At 38.6% G+C, this 25,652-nt stretch overlaps 2 protein-coding genes and 1 pseudogene across 3 annotated transcripts in view; all 3 read left to right on the top strand.

The window, feature by feature from the left end:
- LOC308686976 (uncharacterized protein) overlaps positions 1 to 25,652 on the top strand; it is a 176,017-nt gene that overhangs the window by 21,646 nt on the left and 128,719 nt on the right. The window lies entirely within an intron of this gene.
- LOC308686980 overlaps positions 1 to 25,652 on the top strand; it is a 52,965-nt pseudogene that overhangs the window by 21,422 nt on the left and 5,891 nt on the right. The gene's annotated exons all lie outside the window — the stretch shown is intronic.
- LOC308686982 (uncharacterized protein) lies at positions 6,866 to 12,051 on the top strand. The gene is made up of 2 exons (XM_081359140.1): positions 6,866 to 6,962; positions 10,952 to 12,051. The coding sequence occupies exons 1-2, from the start codon at positions 6,909 to 6,911 to the stop codon at positions 11,993 to 11,995; spliced, it is 1,098 nt and encodes a 365-aa protein (XP_081215266.1). The 5' UTR covers positions 6,866 to 6,908; the 3' UTR covers positions 11,996 to 12,051.

Consider the following 25,652-nt stretch of genomic DNA (forward strand, 5'->3'; position numbering starts at 1 on the left):
ACGCGGGGTTAGTTGTAACACGCTTGTTTTAAATACTTCCGCACATGCTTGGATGACGAAACTTTGTTTATGTACTAGTTACCATATCAACACTATATAGAAAAAAAATCCGCCAAAAAAAATGTTTTTTTTGGAAGATATCCATAGACATTTATTAAACCACAGCAAAAGTAAATTTCTTACTTAAGTTAATTTTCATCTCTATTTTTTTTTGTGTTTATTTAAAATTAGACAAATCTGATATTATTTTAATCTCCAAGATGTTATTTAACAGTTGAGATAGTTCTTTAATGCTTCGCTAACTAGCAGAAGACACTAGTAGGGTTTAAATCCCAGTTGTGCAGGTGGGGGCATGTTGTAACACTGCGTTACAATGAGCCCCTATTAGAAATATGCTATTATATTCTATACTTTTATTAATTTTATTGAGAAAACGTGAGAAAAAGGTGAATAAAGACTGAGAGTCAATGTTCAGAAATTACTAATTATTTATTTGTTTTGAACTATGTTGTATTAGCTGTGTTTTCATGTGTTCGTAGTCAAAACTCAAAAATGAGTTTATATTTAATTATTAAAAATTGCCATTATTTTATATGAAAAAGTTTTTTAATTATATTTTATTTAGAAAATATTTTAGTTTGTTTTGTAAATTGTTTTTATTAGATCAGATAACATTTTAAGCTGCCATATGTTATGTTACAATGTGCCCCCACCTATGGGGCATGTTGTCACATTTCACGTCCATTCTTTCGGGGGATATATTAAGAAAAAAGTATATACTGTATTAATAAAACAAAAACACATAATTGTACTAGACATGTGGGAAATTAATGTGGGAAAAAATAAATACTCTGAACCATAAGTAGATTTACACAAACTGAGAAAGTCAAAAAGCATTAAGTTGTGCCCTCCTTTCCCTTATATTGGTGTTGTGAGGGGCCCACCTCTTGGTTCTGTGACCGGGGCCCAACATTTGGTGCTACGCCCCAACACAGCAGTCGAGGTGTAGTAAAGAAGTGAGTTGACAAGAGGTAACGTTAGTTACATTTAGTTATTCAAATTAGTGCTGTCAACGTATGCATGCTATTAATTTTTGTCCAATTTAAAGGAGAAGTTCACTTTTAAAAAGAAAATTCTGTCATCATATACTCACCCTCATGTTGTTTCAAACCTGTATGAATTTATTTCTTCTGCTGAACAGAAAATAAGATATTTAGAAGATTATCAGTAACCAGACAGTTTTTGGGTCCCATTGACTTCCATAGTAGGAAAAAAATATACTATGGAAGTCATTGGGACCCAAAAACTGTCTGGTTACTGATAATCTTCTAAATATCTTATTTTCTGTTCAGCATAAGAAAGAAATTCATACAGTTTTGAAACAACATGAGGGAGAGTATATGATGACAGAATTTTAATTTTAAAAGTGAACTTCTCCTTTAAAGGCACACTGTGGAGAATTAGTGTTTTTGTCAAACAGCGACCCCTAGAGTTGCTGTGGAATACTTGCACTGTCGCAAATCCCCCTCCACCCTGAGTCAGGCATGGAACAGGCACACAGACTCCGAAGACATGATTATTGCAATGTATCTAGTTTGCAAATTGTGCTCATTTATTTACAACCTCTACGTTAGGCTTATTTATGTCCTGATATTTATGTGAAATATTGAAAACTGTTCTCATGATAATCGCAAGAATCAACGTCAACAGCGTCGTCTGATATCCCTCAGGACTACGTGATAAATACACCTCACAACACCTGAGTTCAGCTGGCAAACTAGTTCGTGAGGCAAGCTAGGCAATAAAACATAACACAAAAAACACGTAAGAGAACGAGTGTTTGTTGTCTGTTAACAGTTCTGATAATCGAAAGCTAGCTTGACATATGTGGAAATTATTGGACTGGTCTAATTATCAGCAATGGATGAATGAACAGCATGTAAAAAATGACATACTACAAGCAAGTGCAACAACACAGCCTTCAACATAGAATGCAAACAAGATTCCAAATAAGAGATTTATTTACTGGCCACTTCATGCGTTTTCTCAGATCGGATAGCAAATATTTTGATAAAAATCAGATTTATCAAAACGATTCCATTTACACCTGGTCACATAAATGTGTTTTTGTGAAACAGATTTAAATCCGATCTTCAATTCTCGCGCTATATGCAGATTTAATGGAGTGCAACAGATATGAGCTGCATTTTATTGATCATCAGCTAAAATATCAAAATCAAAGACCGCAATAAGAGAGAGCGGCAGCAACCCTGGTAAGATCATTTAATTTATTTACTTTTAATGATGATGATGATTGTGTGTTAAGCGTCTGCGACTTACTTTCACTTTGATTTGCGATAGTTTGCACGTTGGCTTGATGAATATGCTCAGCTTCTCATCTGCGGTGATGCGTCTTCCAGCATCATTCCTTGCGTCGTCACATCTGGCTATAACATATAGCCTATAACACGCTCTCACGCGGTTTTTGTATTATTTCTTTTTTAGCATTTTTGGGAGAAGTACAATTTACATATGTGGTTTCAACAACCAGATGCATTTACACTTGTCCAGTTTCATCTGGAATGCGTCTCAGATCTCCTCCTGAAGTGGTTTGAGCGATTGGATTCAAATCCCTCTTGAATGCGTTTCGGAGGTTCATTTACACCTGGTCTTTTCACGATCGGATAGCTATCCCATCTGAGAAAACGCATGAAGTGGCCAGGTCTAAACACAACAGCCCCCATGAAAAAACATACGCACGAAAGCCGAAAACAAACGCTGGTTGGCCTCTCACGTCCATAGACAGTATATAAACGCTCACGTCCGAATTTGAGGAAGTGGTGGGGGAAGTGACGTATGCCGTAAAGCAGTCGAATTTTGTAGTTCTTCTTGTGCTTGGGTTACTACCCGAACCCCGAAGTTACATAGTGCCAGTAATAGCGATACAGACCCCGTCAGGCTATGGCAGACGTGTCATTCAACCTATTGTAAGTGGATGTAACATCACAAGGGTCTTGGAAATATATTATGAAGGTTGAAAAGTTACACGGTGTGGCTTTAACACGTTAAAACATTTAATGCAATTAACGCAGCATCCGTATTTTCTGCCATCCTTTTACTAGCGTTACATCACCCTCTTATTATGACCGCCGCTAGCATAGCTAGCGAAAGCGGTCATATAGGGATTGTCAAATATTTTTATTTATTTTTTTCGTCTACTGAATTTTCGTCAACGATACCAGGGACACCGAAACACCGGGGAACATGAAATTTGGTGGGCATGTAGCCCCACTAGACTTTTACGGAAAAATTTTGTTTGGTCCCCGGGGGCCACTCCCCCCCCGCACTGGGCCCCCCCAAACCCAAAAAATGCAGTTTTTCCTAAATAACTACCTGAACCGTGGCACCGAGGATGAAGACATTTTTATGGTATGTTGGTCTTAAGGGCCCACATCAACCTAGCCCATAATCACTCATTTGTGATTTGCGCCCCTTCCCATAAAAAATGAAAATGCAATATTATTCTGCTTTAATCGCCCCTATCTTCAGTGGAGATGTTCAGAACTGCACCATATTTCATGTGTATGATTAACTTGACATCCTCTGGGGGTATCCTCTGCTAAGTTTTGTAGAATTTCATCTATGGGGGGGTATAAAATAAATTCATTTATGTGCACATTTAGTGACTGTACACTCATCGGCCTGTAGATGGTGCTGTTGAGCGAAGGGTTGCTGGTTTAGGATGATACTGTCACTAAGGTTGCCAACTGTCCCGAATTAGGCGGGACGTCCCGTATTTTGGGCCTAATTTATTTGTCCTGTGCGTGACCTCCCGTGTCCCATTTTTTGACAAGCTGATCTAACCACTGACTGATACAACAGCAACAGCAGCAGTGCTGACCACGACACTTGAGAATGATCACCGACACCTGTCATCATCCAGTCACAGCTTTTTTTTAATCATTGTTTTGAGACAAATCATTCTTTGATTTGCGAACATCCTCTGCCGTCGGGTCGCTTCCGCTTCAAGTCGGACTCGTCTCGCGCTAACGGTAATTTCCTTTCACTGTCCACGTTTTGATTTCGGCTAATCAATTTTGGCGAATGCAAACAACGTGATTATTGTTCATGAGTCTAACATCCAGCCACGCAAGAAAACATGTAATCTACCTGAGGGAATAATATGCTCAAAAAACATTTCTGATTATTATTAATGTTTTAAAGCTTTTAGAAAGTACATAGAAAGCTTTTGTAACATTATCTTAACTGTCACTTTTGATTAATGTAATGCATCCTTGTTGAATAAAAGTAGGCAATTACTTTCTTTATTTTTTTTCCCCAAAAAATAATCTTACTAACCCCAAACGTTTGAACTGTAAGCCTAGTGTATAATGTTAAAAAAAGCTTTCCATTTTAGATAAATGCTGTTATTTTGAACGATGGTTTGTTTGTAATGTGACTTTTTTCATGTATGACATTAAAATTATTTTTAGAATTAAATACATAAATAGGTTAAGCCAGTGGTTCCCAAACCTGTCCTGAAGGACCCCCAACACTGCACGTTTTCTTTGTCTCCCTAATCAAACACACCTGATTCAACTCATCAGCTCATTATCACATGGGTTAATGAGCTGATGAGTTGAATCAGGTGTGTTTGATTAGGGAGACAAAGAAAACGTGCAGTGTTGGGGGTCCTTCAGGACAGGTTTGGGAACCACTGGGTTAAGCAATACAAATGTGTTTATGTCTGATAACCTTTAAACACAAACTTACGAGAGGTCTCTCGTATTGCGTAAGTAGCCAAAATTGATTAGCGTTTTGCAATAATACAAAATTATAAGGATAATTGCTTGGCTTCAATATCTCGTGGAAAAGAGGTTTTCCCCTAGTGTAAGCTACTTACGCAGTACGAGAGACCTCTCGTAAGAGAACAACCAGGCAGCTAATATGCACACTTTAATATGCACATATGCTTTTTGATCATTACAAATAATAATGCCAAATGATTATAGTTAACTAAACAAAAACATCTGTATAGATGTCTGAAAATGAAGCTCTTTTAATACACTGTGAGTTACATTTTCGTCTGACTGGATGTTGATTTATTTAGATAAAGATGCCGAACGCTTTTATATTGTGATGGAGTTTTGTGAAGGAGGAGATCTTTCAAAATTGATGAAAAAACAGAAACTCTTTGAAGAAAAACAGGTGAGTTTCTTATGCAGACATAATGTATATTCTATTATCTGACCTTTAAACAACCCTCACACAAAACTTTTCAGACTTTTTGATTTAAAAACATGATTTAGTATGATATGACACACACTTCTTTAGCTGTGTAAATGTGGACATTGCACAGATATCTATTGTTTTAATATAATTTATAAATATTATAATCTAACACCAATCACAGACAACTTTTCTGTTTTTACAATTCAAATAAAACAATATTTACTTTATTAAAACACGCACACACTCACTCACACATTGGGATTTCTCCATGTGCACAGATCCTTGACTGGCTGGTTCAGATTTGTCTGGCTCTCCAGCATCTCTGTGAGAATAACATTATTCATAGAGATATTAAACCTCAGGTAAATGCACTGATAAAGCTCAATTAATCATATCTCATATCAAGTTAAATCTGTAAAACTTATGAGATTTCTGTTGTCATTGTAGAATGTCTTTCTGACTGAAGATGGTTACATCAATCTAGGAGATTTTGGATGCTCAAAGGCATTGGACAGGTAAACTAATAACACAAATATGATCTAGTGATTCTAAGATTCTTGGCCAAAACCAAGGTTTATAGGTTTGAGTTTACATTGTTTTCCCTCTGCAGAGCTGAGGATTATGCTAAATCAGTTGTGGGTGCCAATCTCTACATCAGCCCAGAAGTTTATGAGGAGAAATATAATTACAAGAGGTATGCTTTTGTACATTTTAATGTATAACATATTATTCTGTTCAGCATTATTAAAATGGTTGTTAAAATGTTAAAAGTTACAATTGCCTTAAGATCTTTACATGATGCTTGATTATTTTAATTGTCTAAAAAAACACTTTAATTTATCAATTGAGTACAGTATACTTATTAATTTTCATTGTCATGCATCATCTGTTTTAGTGACATATGGTCATTGGGATGGTTGCTCCATGATCTCTGCATGCTTGATGTGTGGGTGAGTATTTTTCTTTTTCAAAATGTCCTGTATTAAATCATAGAGATGCAAATTACAGAAATATAACTCAATGGGTCTGTTTCAATTACCTTTATAATCTATAAACACAGAGCACAGTGCTTTTTCATGGTAACTGAATAAAACGATTCCTTGATTTTCAAATATATTGAAATTAAATATTAATATAAAAATTAAATATTAAATAAATATTTAAAACCCTCAACAATGATAGGAGTGGATGATATTACCAAAATTGTATATCACAATATGAATGATATTATGTGGTGACCTAGCTATTTTTTGCTAAAAAATAAGATTCCCAGCCATCAAACTCACGAGGAGCCGACATGGACTTTCTAACTGGGACCCAGACAGTTTTGTTCTCAGTTTTCATGTAGGCCCCACATGGGTTATCCAGATGAAATGAGCACTGCTCAGTGTGTTTTCCACGTACAGACACTATTGTCAAAACGATCCCCATTCACATAGATCCGTGAAAACGACCAAAAAACCTGTGTTCTGCTGCCAGGCCATTAGATGGCGATGAAACACTGAACATGTAATGTGCATGTGCATGATAATAATAATAATAATAATAATACATTTATTTTTTATAGCGCTTTTCATGACACTCAAAGACGCTTTACAGTTAATTGGGTTACATTCAAAGAAAAACTAACAGAAAAAAAAAAAAAAAAAAAAAAGAGAGAAGAGGCGATGTAAGGGATGAAGATGAAGAACTGGGAAAATCTGTTAACAGGGAAAAGCAAGCTCAAAGAGGTGAGTTTTGAGGGCCTGTTTGAAGGATGTTAAGGTGCTAGACTGTTTGATGTGGTCGGGGAGGGCGTTCCAGAGGGTAGGTGCAGCAGCGGAGAAGGCTCTGTCTCCCCAGGTCCGCCGCTTAGTTCTGATGGTCTTGAGTGTGTCAGCACCAACGGACCTGAGGAGGCGGGCGTGAGTGTGGCGGGTTAGTAGGACGGAGAGGTATGGAGGGGCAAGGTTGTTAAGGGCTTTGTATGTGAGGAGAAGTATTTTGAAGTTGATCCTGTATTTGACAGGGAGCCAGTGGAGGTTATAGAGGACAGGGGTGATATGATCGCGGCGGCGGGTGGAGGTGAGAAGGCGGGCAGCTGAGTTCTGTACATATTGAAGTTTATCGATGGTTTTGTTTGGAAGTCCGTAAAGAATGCTGTTGCAATAGTCCAATCTGGAGGTGATAAGGGCATGGATGAGTGTTTTAGCTGCAATGGTAGACAGGGAGGGACGTAGCCGTGCAATGATTACGAAGGTGAAAGAAGGCAATTTTGGTGATGTGGTTGACGTGTGGTACAAAGGAGAGGGTAGGATCGAAGATGGTTCCAAGGTTGCGGATATAGGAGGAAGTGGTGACATTGGAGCCGTCAATGTTGAGGGAAAAGGTCTGGGCATGTTGGGTGAGGGAGTTAGGACCAATTATGAGAATCTCTGATTTATTGCAGTTGAGTTGGAGAAAGTTTTCTTGCATCCATGATTTAATGTCAGTGAGGCAGGCTGTAAGGGTTGAGTAGGTGGAGGCTGAGATGGTCTTTGAGGAGAGATAGAGTTGGGTGTGTCATCATCTTCAGAAATTCACGTTTTTGTTGTTTACACGGAGTCCGTTTTCAAAAACTTACACTTTGAAACCCGTTTTCAAAAGTTTGCGTTTTTCCATAAAAAGCCCATAAATAGTTTTACATTTTTAGTTGAAAACGGTGTCGTGTAATCAGCCTGAAGATCTCTCGGACGCATCGCCTGCGATAATTAATTGCTCAGCTTGTCAGTTAACTACGGCTCTGTGTAGTAAATGCCTCTCCATCTGAAAGCAGGTGATGGTGATTTACTACTAATCAAGGAACCGGCTTTCAGTGGCGGCTGGTGATAATTATTTTTTTTTGGGGGGGGGGGGGATACAAAGCAGAAACAAAAAAGCTATTTTTATCTCTTTTTATTTACATTACAGACCAACAAAGTAGTAACAAAAAGCATGTTTCCTACTTGAACATACAGACCCTTTCCAAAAATTAGAATATCATGGAAAAGTTAAATTATTGTAGGAATTCAACTTAAAATGTGAAACTAATTTTATAAAAAAGGCTGATTGCTTGCAAAGTGAGATATTTTAAGCCTTTATTTGTTATAATTTTGATGATTATGGCTTACAGCTTATGGAACCCACAAAATAATTTTTTTTGAAAATTAGAATATTACATGAAATCACACTGTAGTAGTTACATTACACAGTAATCCCATGGTCATTGAACCAGGTTTTGGTTATTTTGGCAGTGTGGGCAGGTGAAAATCTTGCTGGAAAATCATCTTCATCTTCATAAAGCTTTTCTGCTGAAGGAAGCATGAAGTGCTCTAAATGTCCTGGTAGACGGCTGCATTGACTCTGGACTTCCAGGACATTAGAGCACTTCATGCTTCCTTCAGCAGAAAAGCTTTATGAATTGCATGGCATCTACTTTGTATTCTTTATAAAGCAATGTTCTATGCATTTGTCCCTGTCAAATAAATATTAAATAAATAAAACTCAAGCTAACTTAGTGTTTAACTAACTTAGTTAAGATTATTAGTACCAGACAAAAAGACGACGTCTAACGTTATATGTAAAAAAAACTGCACATTGAAACATATGTCTGCGATGTCTGCCATCATATTCCTGTCTCTCTTCAACGTCTCGTAAGTTAGCATAATGTTTGTTGTAACGTGGCTGTTGTACTGCGATGCCCACCGTGTCAGAGTTCATCTGCTGTCAGTCAATCCTGCATCACCATGGCGCACACACTTAACGTTACCATGCTTCGTCCTCTGTCACTTGCCTTGCTGCTGGATGTGTAAATCTGGTTGTTCCAGTCCGAGATCCTTAATCTTTTTTTTTTTCTTGAAGTGAAAGTCTTGAGAAAGGGTTTTTTTGTAAATAAATATCAGAATTTGGATTAACTGCTGCCATTGCGTAATAAAAAGTGATCAGCCTAGTAGCAAGCAAGGTTATTTTCCGCCGCGTACAGTTGAATGACAGGTGACAAGAACCAATCAGATTGGATAAAATAACATGTATCCAATTATGATTGGCCAGGGACGCAACGACTTGCGCCCCGAGGAGGATCTTTAAGAAACCAATCAGAGACCAGCTTCAGGTCACATGCTGCCCGAGAATTTGTGTACTCACATAGACACCCATGTGTCCGGCGTCCCTCGCCCATGAAACGTATTGAAAAACATAGTAAATAGTTAATCGATTAAAGGGGGGGTGAAATGCTCATTTTCACTCAATCTCCTGTTAATCTTGAGTGCCTATAGAGTAGTATAGCATCCTTCATATCTCCTAAAAGTCTTTAGTTTTATTATATTTATAAAAGAAAGATAGGCTGTACCGAGTCTTTCCGGAAAAACCCGAGCGTCTGGAGGCGGGCCGTGTGGGCGAAGCCAGAGCCACAGAGAGAATCCGTCGATCTCCATGGTCGATCTGGGCTTTGTTTATAAAACATTCATCGTCGAAATGCAGGGAACAAACAGTCTACACAACAATCTGCATCCACTGTTCCTAACGCTGGGTTCTTTGGGAAGCTTTCCCTCACATCCAAAAACACACTTTGGACTCTGGAGACCCTATGCAGCGCTGCCGATGATTTCCTGTTGAAGCGCGTTGATGTGCGCGGTCTCGCTCTCCTCTGGTCGACGTGTGCACGGGCGAGCTTTTCCGGGAGAAATGCTCATATAAGGAGTTCCACTCTGGTCTACGTCATTAGATCCACGGTCGGAAAAAAAACAGCCGAAACTTGTACCAACCCGGAAGTAAGATTTTCGGCACAGAAATTCTCTGTTATTCGTCCAAAATATTTTTTAAAAACTTTGGCCATGTTAAGAATGAGAATCCATCTCTTTAACACTGTAAACAACTCTGAATACATGAAACACCATTGTACCCCCCCTTTAAAGACAGTTTTTATTAAATTCTGAGGCTCTTACTACTAGCCAGCACATGAGTAAACTATTATTATTATTTTTTTTATTTCATTTAATATAATGTTTTTACACATGTTAATTTCTGAAATGTTGATGGGGGTGGCGCCCCAGCGCCCCCTATGGACAAGCCGCCACTGCCGGCTTTACTGACGAGATGCGCCTAACCAAGTCACGATATATATCTCCCAGGTTTATATGTTGATGTTTTATTGAAAATAATAGTTGGTTTGATTCCTCCATTATGGTGATCAGTGTGTGCTTTAGTTAGGCAGTTTGACTCTTTAACTTTAGTATGTGTCTGGCTGTTGTATCTGTTTATGACGAGAACAGCGAGACAAAATGTGATCAAATAATGTTGGCTTTTTATGGACTAACAGTTGTACTCACAAAGTAGTCTTGTTTGCTGATCTCAGGAGAATTAATGATTATAGAAACACTGTGAATCTCAACAATGGTGACATGCTTCATGCCACAATGCATTCTGGGAGAATAATATAAAACTCAAAACACCCATGGCTCCCAGAATGCATTGTGCCATTAAGCATGTCATCATTGTTGAGATTCATACGCTTATTATTGATGTCTGTGTGTGAGAAAAACTTGCAGGAATTAAAAATGTGTAAATTGTGTTTTAAAACTCATTCAGCTGTTCTGATTAAACTGTGCTGGAATCTTGTTGTAGAACACAACAATAATTTATTTCAACAATTATTTCAGTTTTTTCTTCAACCCCTGCTGACACTAACCAGATAAGTTGTTTTTTTGTTTTGTTTTTTTCACAGGCAAATCACATGCAGCGTCACGTACTACATGCTGTCAGTATGGCAGGAATCCCCCCTCCCATCTCAGAGAGATACTCAGAGGAACTGAGGGAGTTGATCAGACAAATGCTCAGCTGTGACCGTAAAGACAGACCTTCAGCTGATGAGATTCTAGCAAAACCATTCCTGAAAGAAGCAGTAAAGAGAAACAAGACAGTTCCAGAAGCACTTGAGCAAAGCTTCATGAAGTCCATCAATATCTTTAACAAGGCCTACGACAAACACTATAAAGACTTTGAGGTTTTAGTTAGTGAGTGGGGGAAAATAACAGATTCGATGGAGTCTGCACATCTCAGAGCCACAGCGGGGAGTCTGACAGGTTCAGTGATCGGGGCAGCTGGAAGAATCACTACATTGGTTGGTTTAATTTTGGCACCGTTCACTCTTGGAGCGTCTCTGATTGTAACTGGTGTTGGTGTTGGTGTTGGATTTGTAGGTGGTGTAGCGGGTACTGCCTACATCATTACTGATAGAGTACAACACATATCATTCAGAGAGAGCCTTGAACAACTTCAGCAGAAGTATGAATCTGTAAGCGAACCAATTTTCACACCACTGAATACACTGGGAAAAGTACTGAGAAAAATGACAAAGTTCAGGGATTTTTTCAGCAACCCGGGTGTTGAAAATGTACGAATGGCATTCACAGAACTCATGAATTTAGGTCTGTTGGAAAATATTTGCAGAATTGTTACTCAGACTGCAAAAGCAGGACGAGCGGCAGCAGCAGCAGTCGCAGGTGCGATCAGTGGACTATTACAACTAGCTGACGTCGCCTTAATAGTGATTCATTCTATAGAGATTCACCAGATGAGAAAGGGAAAAGTAGATGATCCAGAAAAGGTCTATTCCGGTGTCTTCAAATCCATCGCTCACATGAGGAAAACACACAATGATCTTTGCGATTTCCAGAAGGAAATAGAAAAAACAAGAGAGGAATTTAAAAACTATAAATTGGCAAGAGACAGAGAAATAGACAATGATTTAAATAGTTTAAAGATATAGATATGATTCCAGTTAGAGATTCGTGCAGATCTTACTGATTTATCCATGAGCATGAGTGAAAGAAAAAAATAAATAAATAAAATAATAATAATAATTATATATATATATATATATATATATATATATATATATATATATATATATATATATATAAGGACCATCCATTGGCCCAACGGCCTGGCGAAGGTTTAATGCGTGTATGTCTTTTCAGCGATCCAGTGAAGTTCACTTAATTTATTGGAATTTAGTTTTAGTATTACTTTAGCTCTACGTTTAATCTGACTCCAATTTCAAATGATAATCAAATTTAGATCGTATTTCTGATTAGAAAATAGTCATAAATATTGATTATGAATGAATTTAGATCTTTGATTATTCTGATTATCCCATACTTTCAAATATTCGTTCATTACGGACCTAGTGTCGCTTTGAGACGTCACGTCGCGACTGCGCGTTCACGATCACAAACTAGTCAGTCCTGAAATAGTCAGAGGGTGTAGTACAAATATTTTACCCTAAGCAGCCGCGCACTACAGACCCATAGGTGTAATTTTTTATAATATGTGCAGTGTACAACATGCTAAGTCAGGGAATAGTCAGAAATCAGAAGGTCTTCCTAAGATGTGCCCCATGCTCCATTCAAAGTGCCTTCAGTTTGATCTATTCTGGACAAAGATTTGCGGAAACACCAGACTACACATTAATCTACTATGAATAATGATTTCAGAAGAATGCAGAATAAATCAAGGTTAACATTTATTTGTCAGGTAAAAATGTATCATGCCAATTACAGAAGTAAATTATTAAAAGCCAATTCAAAAATACATGACATCATTTACTCAAAGATGACTCTAAAAGTAAGTAATGTTTTCCTGACAAAGACACAGTAATGTGTCAGGGCTTTCCCACAGGAAAACACTGAAACATCACTATGGGGGATGATCCTGGTAAAGAGTCCCAAAGATTGCTCTGTCCCCTCACCTTAAATACCAGATCAGAACAAAATGTTGTTTAGAGTTGGTTGGGCCAATCCATGTACCCCAGGGGGGCAGCACCTGGTTTCGGGAGATATCATAAACAGATATCAGCCAGAGAGGAGATACAGGATTCTCCTAAGTTCTCAATCTTTCTCATTAAACCAATGAATGCAATGAAATTAAGACCATTTTACCAATCGCACTGAGACATTTAAAATTATACCAAATATAAAAAGGAAAAACAACATATTCACAAGATACACCATATGTGATATATAGACATTCTTGATGAACTTTCAGTGCCTTGAGGAGGGAGAGGGGGGATGAGTTGCTTTGCTATCTGCTGTCCAGGGTTTATTTTATGGCTTTATTGCAGGGTGAGTTTTGTTTTAGCAGGAAAATCAGTTCTTACAGACGGCCCCTGGCCCCTTGGGACAGATTTAGATCAGGCTTAAGCGGACATGTTTTGGACATTTTCCTGTTTCCACATTTTCAGTGTTATTCTCTGAGTGTTCATAGGGCTGACCACTGTAGTTTGTAGTGTTAGTCGATTGGTGCAGGAATCCAGTCGTCACCTGAAATAACAACATTACGACAGGTTGAACATTAAAATGAAAGCATGGCAGAATGCGTGGATGCTGCAGCAGCTGGACAGGGTGTCACATGACCCTCTTGGCCGGGTTTGCTTCCACCTGCACTTGGCTGCGGTGGTATTCAGTCTGTAGAATGATCACGTTGTATCAAGTCTGTTTGCGTTGGTCAGCATGATCAGAAAGTGTCAGTGGAAAGTGTCATTATAACGCTTTGCGGAAACATCTTTGTCCTCCCTAGGATGCTTTAACTGACCCTTTGAGAAGTCCTCGGTCACCTTCAAGCAGAAGGTTTGGTTTGCCGGGCAGATCAGTAGTCCAGAGTTGAAGGAATCATTTCACTGATGACGCTCCACTGCGTGTGAGACACCTGAACAACTTCTGAATGACCATGCAATAATTGAACACTGATGTATTTGTGGTTATTGTAAGATGAGAAAAAGTTATTGGATAAACACAAGAACACAAGATAACAAAACATGATGTACTCAAAAATATGAAATCCAAAAGTCAAAGGTGCGAGTGGTCTCTTTTTCAGAATCATATATTTAATGAACAGGTGTAATTTGATCACCAAATTCTTCACTACCGCAGTGATCTGGTAGTGGGATTTAGACTTGGTCTGGATGACTCAAGGGAGGGTAGCAGAAAGTCACCATAACAAGTATATTTACTATTGGTATGCATAATTCGAGTATATCACATAATTAAACATGGAAATACACAATTTCATTATTATACAATTGTATACATTAGTTGTTGTTATAAGTGCAAATCATCAATGAAACTTAATGTTTTAATAGATTCAATTAGAGAATGAAATGTATAGAAACAGATATTTAAATTCTCTGGTTTAACTTTGTAATCATCCTCTGTGCATTTGATGTACAGACTGGGTCACACTCAATAATACAGGTTTGACTGGGAATTGTTTAGTTGACAGATAGAAATGCCTGCATTTTAGATTTAGCTGTTTAGATATTGTCATTAGTCATTTGTTGGAGGGGGCCCTCCTGGTTTTCAACAATTGCCAACGACTGGACATAATAAATATTTTGTCCAAAGACCAGTTGTATTAATGGGTCTCAATTAGATTTTTTATGAGGAGTTAAATCAATTGATGTGTGACCACAACCATGCATGTCCTATGCACAGCACAGTATTTACATACAGGAAGTTGACAAGACTATAATGTTGAAAAGAAATTATTAAAATAATTTCCCTTGTCCTATATGTATGAAGGTGAATGCTGTATTACATGATGTGAATAATTTTGGCCTGGATAGTCTTATGATCTATGCCAGGTAGAGATGTTCTAAGATTGCCATAGTGATGGTGTGTATTGTGTATGTTTGTGTATAGGAGATGGGTGGTGTTTTATCCTACCATAATGTGTGTTGCATAATTTAGTTCCGGTGCTACACCGGGAGGCCACATACAGGAGCTGCTTCTGTAGTGTTATGAGGTGTGAGCGGCCCCTTGAAGTTTCTCCACCCCCATCTCCTAATGTAAAGTTGTGTGTCCTGCTTAAGGCAGGCGAGACCAGACCCTTGCAGAGTCTGGGTCTGAAGGAAGTCATTTGTCAGCCTGTAAGGGAAATAGACCTAGAGAGGAAAACACAGTTTAATCTTGAGCCTTTATACAAATTGCATTAAGATAGATGGTCGATCTCAATATTTATTTGATGGCCTTAGCCAGACAGTTGTTACTGATGGCTTTGATCTGTTAAGATTTTACTGTCAGGTTCTGTAAGAGAGAGGACCCAGACGCAGAACGAACGTGAAGGGAAGTTTTATTTACACTGTAGACAGGGCACAACAAGGAGAGTGAGGTGTGAAATAGTTCAAACAGTAGGGCAGGGCAGATGACACGACGACAGGCAGGAAGTATGATCACTGAAACCAGAACTGGGGTGACGAAGAGCTTGAAGACTGCAGAAGAAGAGGCCAGCACCAGGTGGGATGATGGTGTGGAACACGAACAGGAACACAAGGATCCAGAGGCTTGATGATCTCTTCGATGTGGAAGGTGGTACAGTCTAGCTGTCAGACAGTGGGGTTCAATGGCCAGTAAATCTCAGGATGCAAGGCCGGGCAGGAACAAACACAAGACTCACAATGAACAAGAAAAGACAAGATAAACAGACAAGACACAAGAGTATAATTAAATAGGCAAATAAGGAATTAAAACTAAAACAGAACAAAGACTAGAAGAAAAAGAAAAGAGCTAGGACTAAAACAAAATGAACTTGCAATCAAAAAATAAATAAAACAAAATAACTAACTTATAGGGAGAAACTGGAGAAGATAACCTAGAGAAGAAATAAAACTAAAAGAGAGAAAAACAAAACAAAATCTAACTAGAACAAGACTTGAAGGAAAAAGCAAAAGGATACACAACTGCTAGAAACGATCAAATACTCAACTAGACCAGGAACTATGTTTAACCATACAAAAGGCAAGCAAACAAGACTACACCACAAAGCACACAAAACGAACCAGCAAAGACATGAGGGAAAAAGGCACAATATAAAGGGACCAGAGCACACGAAGAACAGGTGAGCACAATTATTGAAACGAGGGCAAGATGTGGACTAAACAAGGGGGCGTGGTAACAGGACAAGAGGAGCACATGGCAAACACAAACAAAGACAGAGCCATGTGCTCAGACACAAGACAAACAAGGAAACATTAAACAGTGACAAAACAGACAAGACTGTCAGAGCAGGACCCTGACATTTACACCATTAGAAGAAAATTTGTTTTTGTTTACAAAGACATGTATCATTATCATGATCATGTGTTTGCAAACGAAAAGGTCAATTAAACAGTGATAATGGTCAGATCTTACTGTTATTGCATCTAAACTCACACAGTCTGCTGTGTTGTGAGCATTAGGACTCTCAGGTCTGCTAGGGAAATCTCTTTGCATGATGCTGTTTATTTACACTAGCCAGATCTGTGTTTAGAGCAATTAGATCACCAGGTGTGGTGCTGTGCTTGTTTGTTTTAGCCTTTGGAATTTATGGTGCCATTCAACTCTTGACCATTTGGATCTCTGTGGTCCATAAAGACTGTAGCTTTTCTGCCTGATATTTACATTTCACACATTTGTTCTTACATGTCCAGTAAAATACCTTCCCTGATCAGATTCCATGTGAGCTGAAGCCCCCAGAGGGGAGTTTGATAACACTTGCACCACTTTGTTTGTGGTTTTGTTGCAAGAGAAAATTAAAATTTGTACCTCCCCTTGTTACTGGGTTAAAGATCTATTAGATCAAAATAAAATCATCCTGTGGATTTGGATGGATATTTAAGACATGGCAATCAGGTTGATCATTTTAGTTGGTATATACTGAGCATTGTAATTTCTCTCATTGAAGATTTTGCACAAATAGAAGGTAAAGAAGTTCTTTCTGATTCATTCTTCCTTTCAGTTTCCTTTCTTACCAATACTTTCTCTAACCATTTATTATCTCATTCCTCCCAACACTAGTAGTGTTCCTCCTTCTTGCTCCCTACATACACGTATATCTGTCTACATTCTGATTCTTTTCATTCTCATTAAACATTCTTTCCTCTTCTAACCCAATGCTGAATCATCAAGAGATTAAAGCCATTCTTGGCCATTACAATATAATATATATTACAATCTGATCATAATATAAATTATATTTTATAAAATTGTATAAATCATACCAATCTTATTTACTGGTCTCGGGGGTTTTTACTGAGTAATTTGTCCAAACTGACTTGTTATCTTCTCACTGATCTTTTAGAAGGTGATTGGCCCTGCAGCTCCAGCTGTGCTGGCATGAGCATTGTGTACACAGCAACAACCAAACTGGAAACCAGTTACAGCTGCTTTGATGCTGTGAACATTCAATGGACTGCAGGCATTGAGAAACATGGGTCAAATCATTGCTCAATTTAAAGATTTTTGTGACTACAATTTAGAATTGGACACAATCATCTTGTTTTAGGCTGAGATGTTATCAGTTGCATTCTTTTAAGAATCTTATTTGAATATGAAAGAAAGGTTGGACAAACAGGTCTCATGGAGGGCGCCAAGATTGTTTTATGGTTTGTTGCTTTTGTCAGTCTCTTTTGAGACCTCGAAAACATACAAGAATGCAGTGGTTGCAAAGTCTGACATAAAACCAAATTAAAAGCTATGTTTTATAAAACTGAGCCTTAAATGGTGTTGTTTAAACCATATTTGGGACATCAGTCATGAACTTTTTGACACTATTGAAAGATTTTCAAAGAACAATGATTACTTTGATGTAATTCATAGTGGTCTTTGTCTAAATTATCTCATAAGATAAGGACAAGCTGTGCATGTCCTCTGACACTATCAGGCCTGGTTACAAGCCTCTAGTAACACAATAATTGTCATTATATTGTATGCATCAGTTGTAAAATTTAGCGTAATTTTCCAAATTTCAGCCTAGGACTTCTGCATAGCAGCTGTTCTCTAGGACTGGGAGATCATTTTCTCAAATAATTTCTTTTGAAATATTCTAATTGCATTGCACTGTTTTGTCCAACTTTACACTTCACACACAAAGGATTCAAGTGAGACATTTTAACTTGTTATCTTTTAGCTCATCAAATCACAAGATTTTTCCACAAGTTAGCATGACCATTTTCTTATTTCCATTATTGCAATGTTGTTGCAGCAAAGCAAATAATTAAATGTAACAACATTATTTATCTCAGAATTTAAGTTTTTAGTTTCAACCCTCTGTTGAGTACCAGAATAAAATTTGGATGATGTTATCCCAATTTAGGTTTCATCACTTGTTGCTTTGGCAAACAAGGAGGTAAAGTTAAAGCAAGGGATGTCATTTCTCATCTACGCTGCCGCTATCATGTCCCTGATATGTGGTTTTATCTAATTCTCAAGCCCCACCGGATTTTGCGTTCTCCGGTCTAACTGGGTATGCCGACCCATTCTACAAATGTGTCTATATGAGGTGCGTCTGAATTTTCCCTCAACACTTCTAAAAGGCAAAAGAGAATTGACTTACCAAACGGCTGAAGAAAGAGAAGGACATCTTACTTCTCTTATTTGTTGCAAGTCCCAATATTTCGCTGAAAAGACACTCACAACCTGGAGAATCACGGAGGGACTGTCACCACTTTGTAAGGACCACCCATTGGCCCAATGACGGAATCCAACGGCCTGGCGAAGGTTTAAAGCGTGTATGTCTTTTCAGCGATCCAGTGAAGTTCACTTAATTTATTGGAACTTAGTTTCAATATTAGTTTAGCTCTACGCTTAATCTGACTCCAATTTCAAATGATAATCAAATTTAGATCGTATTTCTGATTAGAAAATAATCATAAATATTGATTATGAATTAATTTAGATATTTGATTATTCTGAGTATCCCATACTTTCAATATTCGTTCATTACGGACCTAGTGTCGCTTAGCGTACAACATGCTAAGTCAGGGAATAGTCAGAAATCAGAAGGTTTTTCTAAGATGTGCCCCATGGTCCATTCAAAGTGCCTTCAGTTTGATCTATCCTGGACAAAGATTTGCGGAAACACCAGACTGCACATTAATCTACTAAAATGAATGATTTCTAAAACTTCAGAATAATTCAAGATGTAACATTTATTTGTCAGGTAAAAATGTATCATGCCAATTACAGAAGTAAATGATTAAAAGCCAATTCAGAAAATACATAACATCATTTACTCAAAGATGTCTCTAAAAGTAAGTAATGTTCTCCTGACAAAGACACAGTAATGTGTCAGGGCTTTCCAACTGAAAAGCACTGAAACATTACTATGGGGGATGATCCTGGTAAAGAGTCCCAAAGTGTGTTCTATTCCCTCGCCTTAAATACCAGATCAGAACAGAAGGGGGTTAAACAAATTTTGTTTAGAGTTGTTTGGGCCAATCCATGTACCCCAGGGGGGTAGCACCTGATTTCAGGAGATATCGTAAAGAGATATCAGCCAGAGAGGAGATACAGGATTCTTCTAAGTTCTCAATCTTTCTCATTAAACCAATGACTGCAATGAAATTAAGACCATTTTACCAATCGCACTGTGCCCTTTAAAATTACATCAAACATGTAAAGGAAAAACAACATATTCACAAGAAACACCATATGTGTTAAATAGACATTCTTAATGAACTTTCAGTGCCTTGAGGAGGGAGAGGGGGATGAGTTGAAGTCAAACAAAGGGACAAGGAGATACGTTTGGGCAGGACAAGGTTCTGTGCTCTGTCTTTGCTATCTGCTGTCAGGGGGCATTTTATGGCGTTATTGCAGGGTGAGTTTTGTTTTAGCAGGAAAATCAGTTCTTACATGTTTGTTCATGTATCTACACGGTAAATTAAGAAATGGGAAAGTAAAGTAACAAGTAGTGAAGTTACTTTTCAAATGCAGTAACTAGTAAAGTAATCTCATTACAATTTACAGAAGTACTTTTTTTGAGTAACCACCCCAACACTGTACACAACTATGTCCAAGTGATCTGAGGGCGCGCACGCTTCCTGGTGTGTGACGTGTGCGCGCGTTCTGGCTTAGTCTGCGCAAGCGCCGGAAAGCGCCGCACGTGATCTCGGATGTGTACAAGAGGTAAAAACTACATAAATACTGTTCGTTTTCTCACACAAACCGCTCGTTTCGTGTCTTAGGCCATCAATGTGTACTTACGATGGGGAATTGTTTTAATTTGGACTCTGTGCATGTTCTTTGAGACAGTGACCATAGACCTGCATTATATGACCGACCGACAAGAATGGTTTGACCTAAAAATATCACAATTGAAACTACTGCGGAAACAAAGACACCTACATCTTGGATGCCCTTGAGGTAAGCTAAAACATACCAAAATTTAATTTCAAAGTGAACTATCCCTTTAAGCCTCTGTTTTCTTTCAAAGCTTTTATTTTCAGCATTCTCACTTTATTCCTAATATAAATGTTTATTTATCCATTACCTTTCATGGAAAACCTCCTGCGGATCAGAACTTCAGTGTGGAGACTTTGCTCCATCATAAGGTTCCTTATTTCAATGGCATCTCAGAGCATGAAAATAACCAGTAACTGATATCTTCCTCATGGAAATGGATCATTTTTACATGCTTGTAAAAATACATGCTTGTCACAGCCAATAATGGCTGTGACAAGCACAAAAATATTTAACACAGAGTAAAATCCCCCTACTGGTACTACACCCTACGGCCACTCCCCAAGCTTCATGCTTCATGCAAGTGTCAATGAGGAAACACCTTTGTGATTCACACGAAGGACTTGACCCAGAGCCAGCTCAAAGGCCTGGACACCACAACTCAGGCTGTCTGTGTGTGGACTCGACCCGGCGTGGTATATAAGATTTGTAGGAGGCTGAGCACGCCTTCGCCTCCCTGAACTTTTAAGGCCTTAACAGAGGTCCCAAAAAGTTCAGAAGGTGAAACTGGGGGATCGAGGAGAAAGGCCTTCTCTTTCTCCCCGATGCTCGCCAAGTTCTCTCCGTGGCCACCATAACCGCCATCGCTCTACCAATTGACCTACAGCTGTGGCCCACTCTCTCACTTATTCATTCTCTCACTAACTCACTAACTCACTCACTCACTCACTCACTCACTCACTCACTCACTCACAGCAACCTTGCCGCTGGTGCCACTTCACATGGGCGTCGAGTCCGATCCTTGAGCCGCACACTCGACCGCAGATGGAGCAGGGGAAACCAGATACCAGGGGGGTACCTGCCGCCCATTGGTGTCTCTTGATTCACCTCTTGGATTGTCGGTCTTGGTTGGTTTGGTGTATTTGAGAGACTGCAGTGGCACAGGTGACCTGCCAGGCTAATCTGAGCTGTGTGAGGGGGATGTTCGCACGCTTCAGGAGATCCCTGGTGTAGTCCAAAACGCCCATTAGTTGACTGTAGAGGATTTGGCGGGGCAGGCGGTGTTCAGGCATGTGTATGGTGTGCCCTATCCAACACGTTTTTGGCCACAGCTGCTTCCATACAGATTGAGTCAGTGTTATATAAGATTTTTAGGCGGCTGAGCACGCCTCCCTGAACTTTTAAGGCCTCCACAGACGAAAAGGTTAGAAGGTGAAACTGGGGGATCGAGGAGAAAGCCCTTCTCTTTCTCCCCGATGCTCGCCAAGTTCTCTCCGTGGCCATAACCATAACCGCCATCGCTCTACCAAACGACCAACAGCTGGTGGGTGATGGCCAGAGAAGAAGCGCAGTACTCCAGCCATCAGTCACGCTGAGGCGTTCCCCAAAGTACCTCAGGACGCAGTGCGAGTTCCCTTTCTAAAGGGAATCTTAGTTTCTGCTCAAAACATTAATAAATATATGCCAATAAACTTACTTCAAAAGGAAAACAGATTTTTGTGCTAGAAAACACAAATCATTTTTTTGCAGTGTAAAGTGAAATTGGAGATGTCCTTTATGCTGTGTATAGTTTGTATATATATATATCTCGACCTTTAAGAAACTACAAACTTTAAACAGTTACAAGCTACTGTGATCAAGGAAGCTGAAATGTGCCACCAAAACTTTTTTAAAATGTTGCTTTTTTGGTCACAATCTTACTATAAAAGTATAAACATTGAACTGCTTTTTTGCTTCTATACTTGTAACTATTGTTTCTCTTCAGGGTGTAGCAAACATTAACAGCTAATAATTCATCAAAAAAGCTGCAACACGGAGCAAATGTTACAACAGACAAAAGTAATATAGTTAACATCGCCACCTGGACAAGCTCAGGTACTGGTTATTTTCATACTCAGCGATGCCATTTAAATACAGAACCAAAGTAGAATGGAAATCAGTGCCTGTCTGTCCAGATGGAAACATTTTGCATCTTTAAAACAACACAAGGTTTTGCATGAATTGGTCATAAATTACTTCCTCTAACAAACATTGTTTACAACAAAACGAACTGCACTGGAACACATATAATTACATTATAACAACAATAAGACATCAGAAAATGTGTAAAACTATAGACATATGTTTTTAAAGTCTGCAAAGTGTGATCCATATCTTATGACCTTAAAAATGCAATAATAAGTCAATTTTATCAAGAGTAAACCTTTGAATTCTTGTTTATTTTAAATGTTGTTTTAATCTTAATAGTTCAGATAGGAATCATGGATATTTATTTATTAGTTTATGATTAGAAAAATTGCAGCTATATATTTATGTGTATATATATATATATATATATATATATATATATATATATATATATATATATATATATATATATATATATATATTTTTTTTTTTTTTTTATTTATGAAGTTCAGGAGGAATCTGTTAATGCAATCCTGTCAGTCACTGTAAAGTGACCGCTTTCCTTGATTCCCTGACAAATTACATGCATTTTTTTTTATTATTATTTTATTCTATGGTTAAAAATAAAGGTTTTTTATTTGAATCTTATTTCCATTAAGAGCCTTTAACATCAGTGGAAATTTTCCATCAGTATGAACTTCAGTGTGGAGATGCCGAGACTGATTCTCGTTCTGACTTTGCTGCATCATAACGATCCTTATTTCATTCAATGGCATCTCAGAGCATGAAAATAACCAGTAACTGATATCTTCCTCATGTAAATGGATCATGTTTACATGCTTGTAAAAACAGTATCTCCCTTCTCTTTTCTCCCATTGGGGTCTGTGATGTTAAGAGGCCTGATTATTTCAGGACCTTGAAACAAGTCATTATTTTTTAGTTTTTGTATTGCTTTGGTTACTTGTATTTAAAACCGTAGTGCGTCCTGAGACACATTGAGGAGCGAAATACCCACGCTGCCATGCTAAGGGGATGTTTGCCAATAATGGCTGTGACAAGCACAAAAATATTTAACACAGAGTAAAATCCCCCTACTGGTACTACACCCTACGGCCACTGCCCGAGCTTCATGCTTTAATGAGGAAACACCTTTATGATTCACACGAAGGACTTGACCCAGCGCCAGCTCAAAGGCCTGGACACCACAACTCAGGCTGTCTGTGTGTGGACTTGACCCGGCGTGGTATATAAGATTTGTAGGCGGCCCTGAACTTGTAAGGCCTCAACAGAGGTCCCAAAAAGTTCAGAAAGTGAAACTGGGGGATCAAGGAGAAAGGCCTTCTCTTTCTCCCCGATGCTCGCCAAGTTCTCTCCGTGGCCACCATAACCGCCATCGCTCTACCAATCGTAGTCTCTCACTAACTCACTCTCTCACTCACTCTCTCACTAACTCACTCTCTCTCTCACTCACTAAGTCACTCACTAACTCACTCACTCACTCACTCACTCACTCACAGCAACCTTGCCGCTGGTGCCACTTCACGTGGGCGTCGAGTCCGATCCTTGAGCCGCACACTCGACCGCAGATGGAGCAGGGGTTACAGAGACCAGGGGGGAGTTACAATGCAGCTCTAGCCAGGACAAGGGCACACAATGAAATGAACTTTGGCTAACTAAAGGGAAGATTTCAGTGTCTGAAAAGTCTGAGGGTTGCACACCTGACAGGGCCTGTGACATTGTTGCATGTGCCATATTACACAACATTGCCAAAAAAAAAAAAAAAGAAAAAAGCCAGTGGTCAAGTGCCTGCATCAAGAGATATTAGACACATGCCTCATGCAACAAATAAAAAGGAAACGTTGGCTCTCACTGCCCACCTGTAGGCCTATGTCTCCTCTGTCTGTGCAGACTCTTCTCTTTCCACCAATTTCTTGGGAACAGATGCAAGTGTTGGTGTATTATGTAAAAGTGCACAAAAGAGGAAAACACAATGTCATTACAATGAACTACACTTGGGAAAAATGTGATCAATAACTCATGGCAAAATATTTTTACATTAACAAGTTTATCAGTTTTCACTTTCACAAATCAAAGCAATTCATCATTACTCAAGATTTAACGGTTGAAATGACTATACGGCCTTAATTTAATGCTGCAAAAAATTATTTTACAGTGTAGGCTATTAAGATCTTTTCTTTTTTTCAGCCTTTTTCTTGGTTGCTTTTATAAACAGAATAACCATTTATTTAACAGTGCCTTTTATAAAAGAGACTATAATATAACTAAAAATTATACCATTATGTAGAATATTTTTGTACTTCACTTTTATTTGTTTCCATGTTCTAGTGTGGTGACTGACATTACAATGAACAAAGTAATTATGCAATTATTAAAATACAAAAATATAGGCTAATAAGTGATAAAAACATCTAACATGGCCACTTCTAATGGATTTAAATTGTCTGCTACTTTTTGCCAGCCCTCTCTCCTGGCTTTTTCAGACTTTGAGGTGTTCCCTGGCGTTTTGATTAAACATTAAAATTCCGAATAAACTTCGACTATTAGTTCTTGCTCTGCTGAGGAGAAAAACTGAGCGCGCTCTTTGGCCACGCTGAACAGCCAATAGCAGCGTTGCTGATCAATGTTTCTACTATCGATACCAACCCGTTCTCATCAGTCTGCGTATAAATAACACGACTTTACACTTTCAAATTGCGTGCAATGAATACGCCAAAATCCAATTTTGCGTGCATATGATACGCCAATCCTTCCCATTAACTTCGGTGGAGAGCAGATGCATCTAAATACCACGCATCACCTTCAACTGCAATGACGTCACCAACGAGGCTCAGTTCGCCTGCACCTGATGCGCGTATCGTAATCGTTACACCTTCAAACAGGTAAGTAAGGGCAGCAATCCTTTTTTTGTAATGAGATCACGGTGTTAACTGTATTATTTTAATTATTTCAGTGTTTCTGTTACATGGGTCGCGTCAAAATGGCAGCGTAATGCGTTAAAATTAGTTGTTAGTGGAACCGTGGGCTGCTCCGTTAGCACAGCTGGTATCCTACCATTGACATTAGCCTAAGCTAACTTCTGCTGTATGTTGCAGTTTGAAAGAAATAAAAAAGTGTTTTTAATCATGTTTTGACATGGCTGATGACAGCACTACAAATCAACAGAGTGAATTAGTGTTTGCTAAAGTTTTTAGCTAAAGTGTCATGGTTAGCCTAAGCCTACGGGACCCCCTAGGGGTCAATATTAATAATGTGGACTAATTAGTGCGCATGGAGGGGAGAGATGCT

Source organism: Scardinius erythrophthalmus (assembly GCF_964197995.2).
Source record: "Scardinius erythrophthalmus genome assembly, chromosome: 2".
Classification (NCBI taxonomy): Eukaryota; Metazoa; Chordata; class Actinopteri; order Cypriniformes; family Leuciscidae; genus Scardinius; species Scardinius erythrophthalmus.

Coding starts and splice junctions, on each gene's coding strand:
- LOC308686982 (XM_081359140.1), top strand. CDS start 6,909: ATGAAGATGAAGAACTGGGAAAATCTGTTAACAGGGAAAAGCAAGCTC. Junction 6,963..10,951: donor GGAAAAGCAAGCTCAAAGAG/GTGAGTTTTGAG, acceptor TTTTTTTCACAG/GCAAATCACATGCAGCGTCA.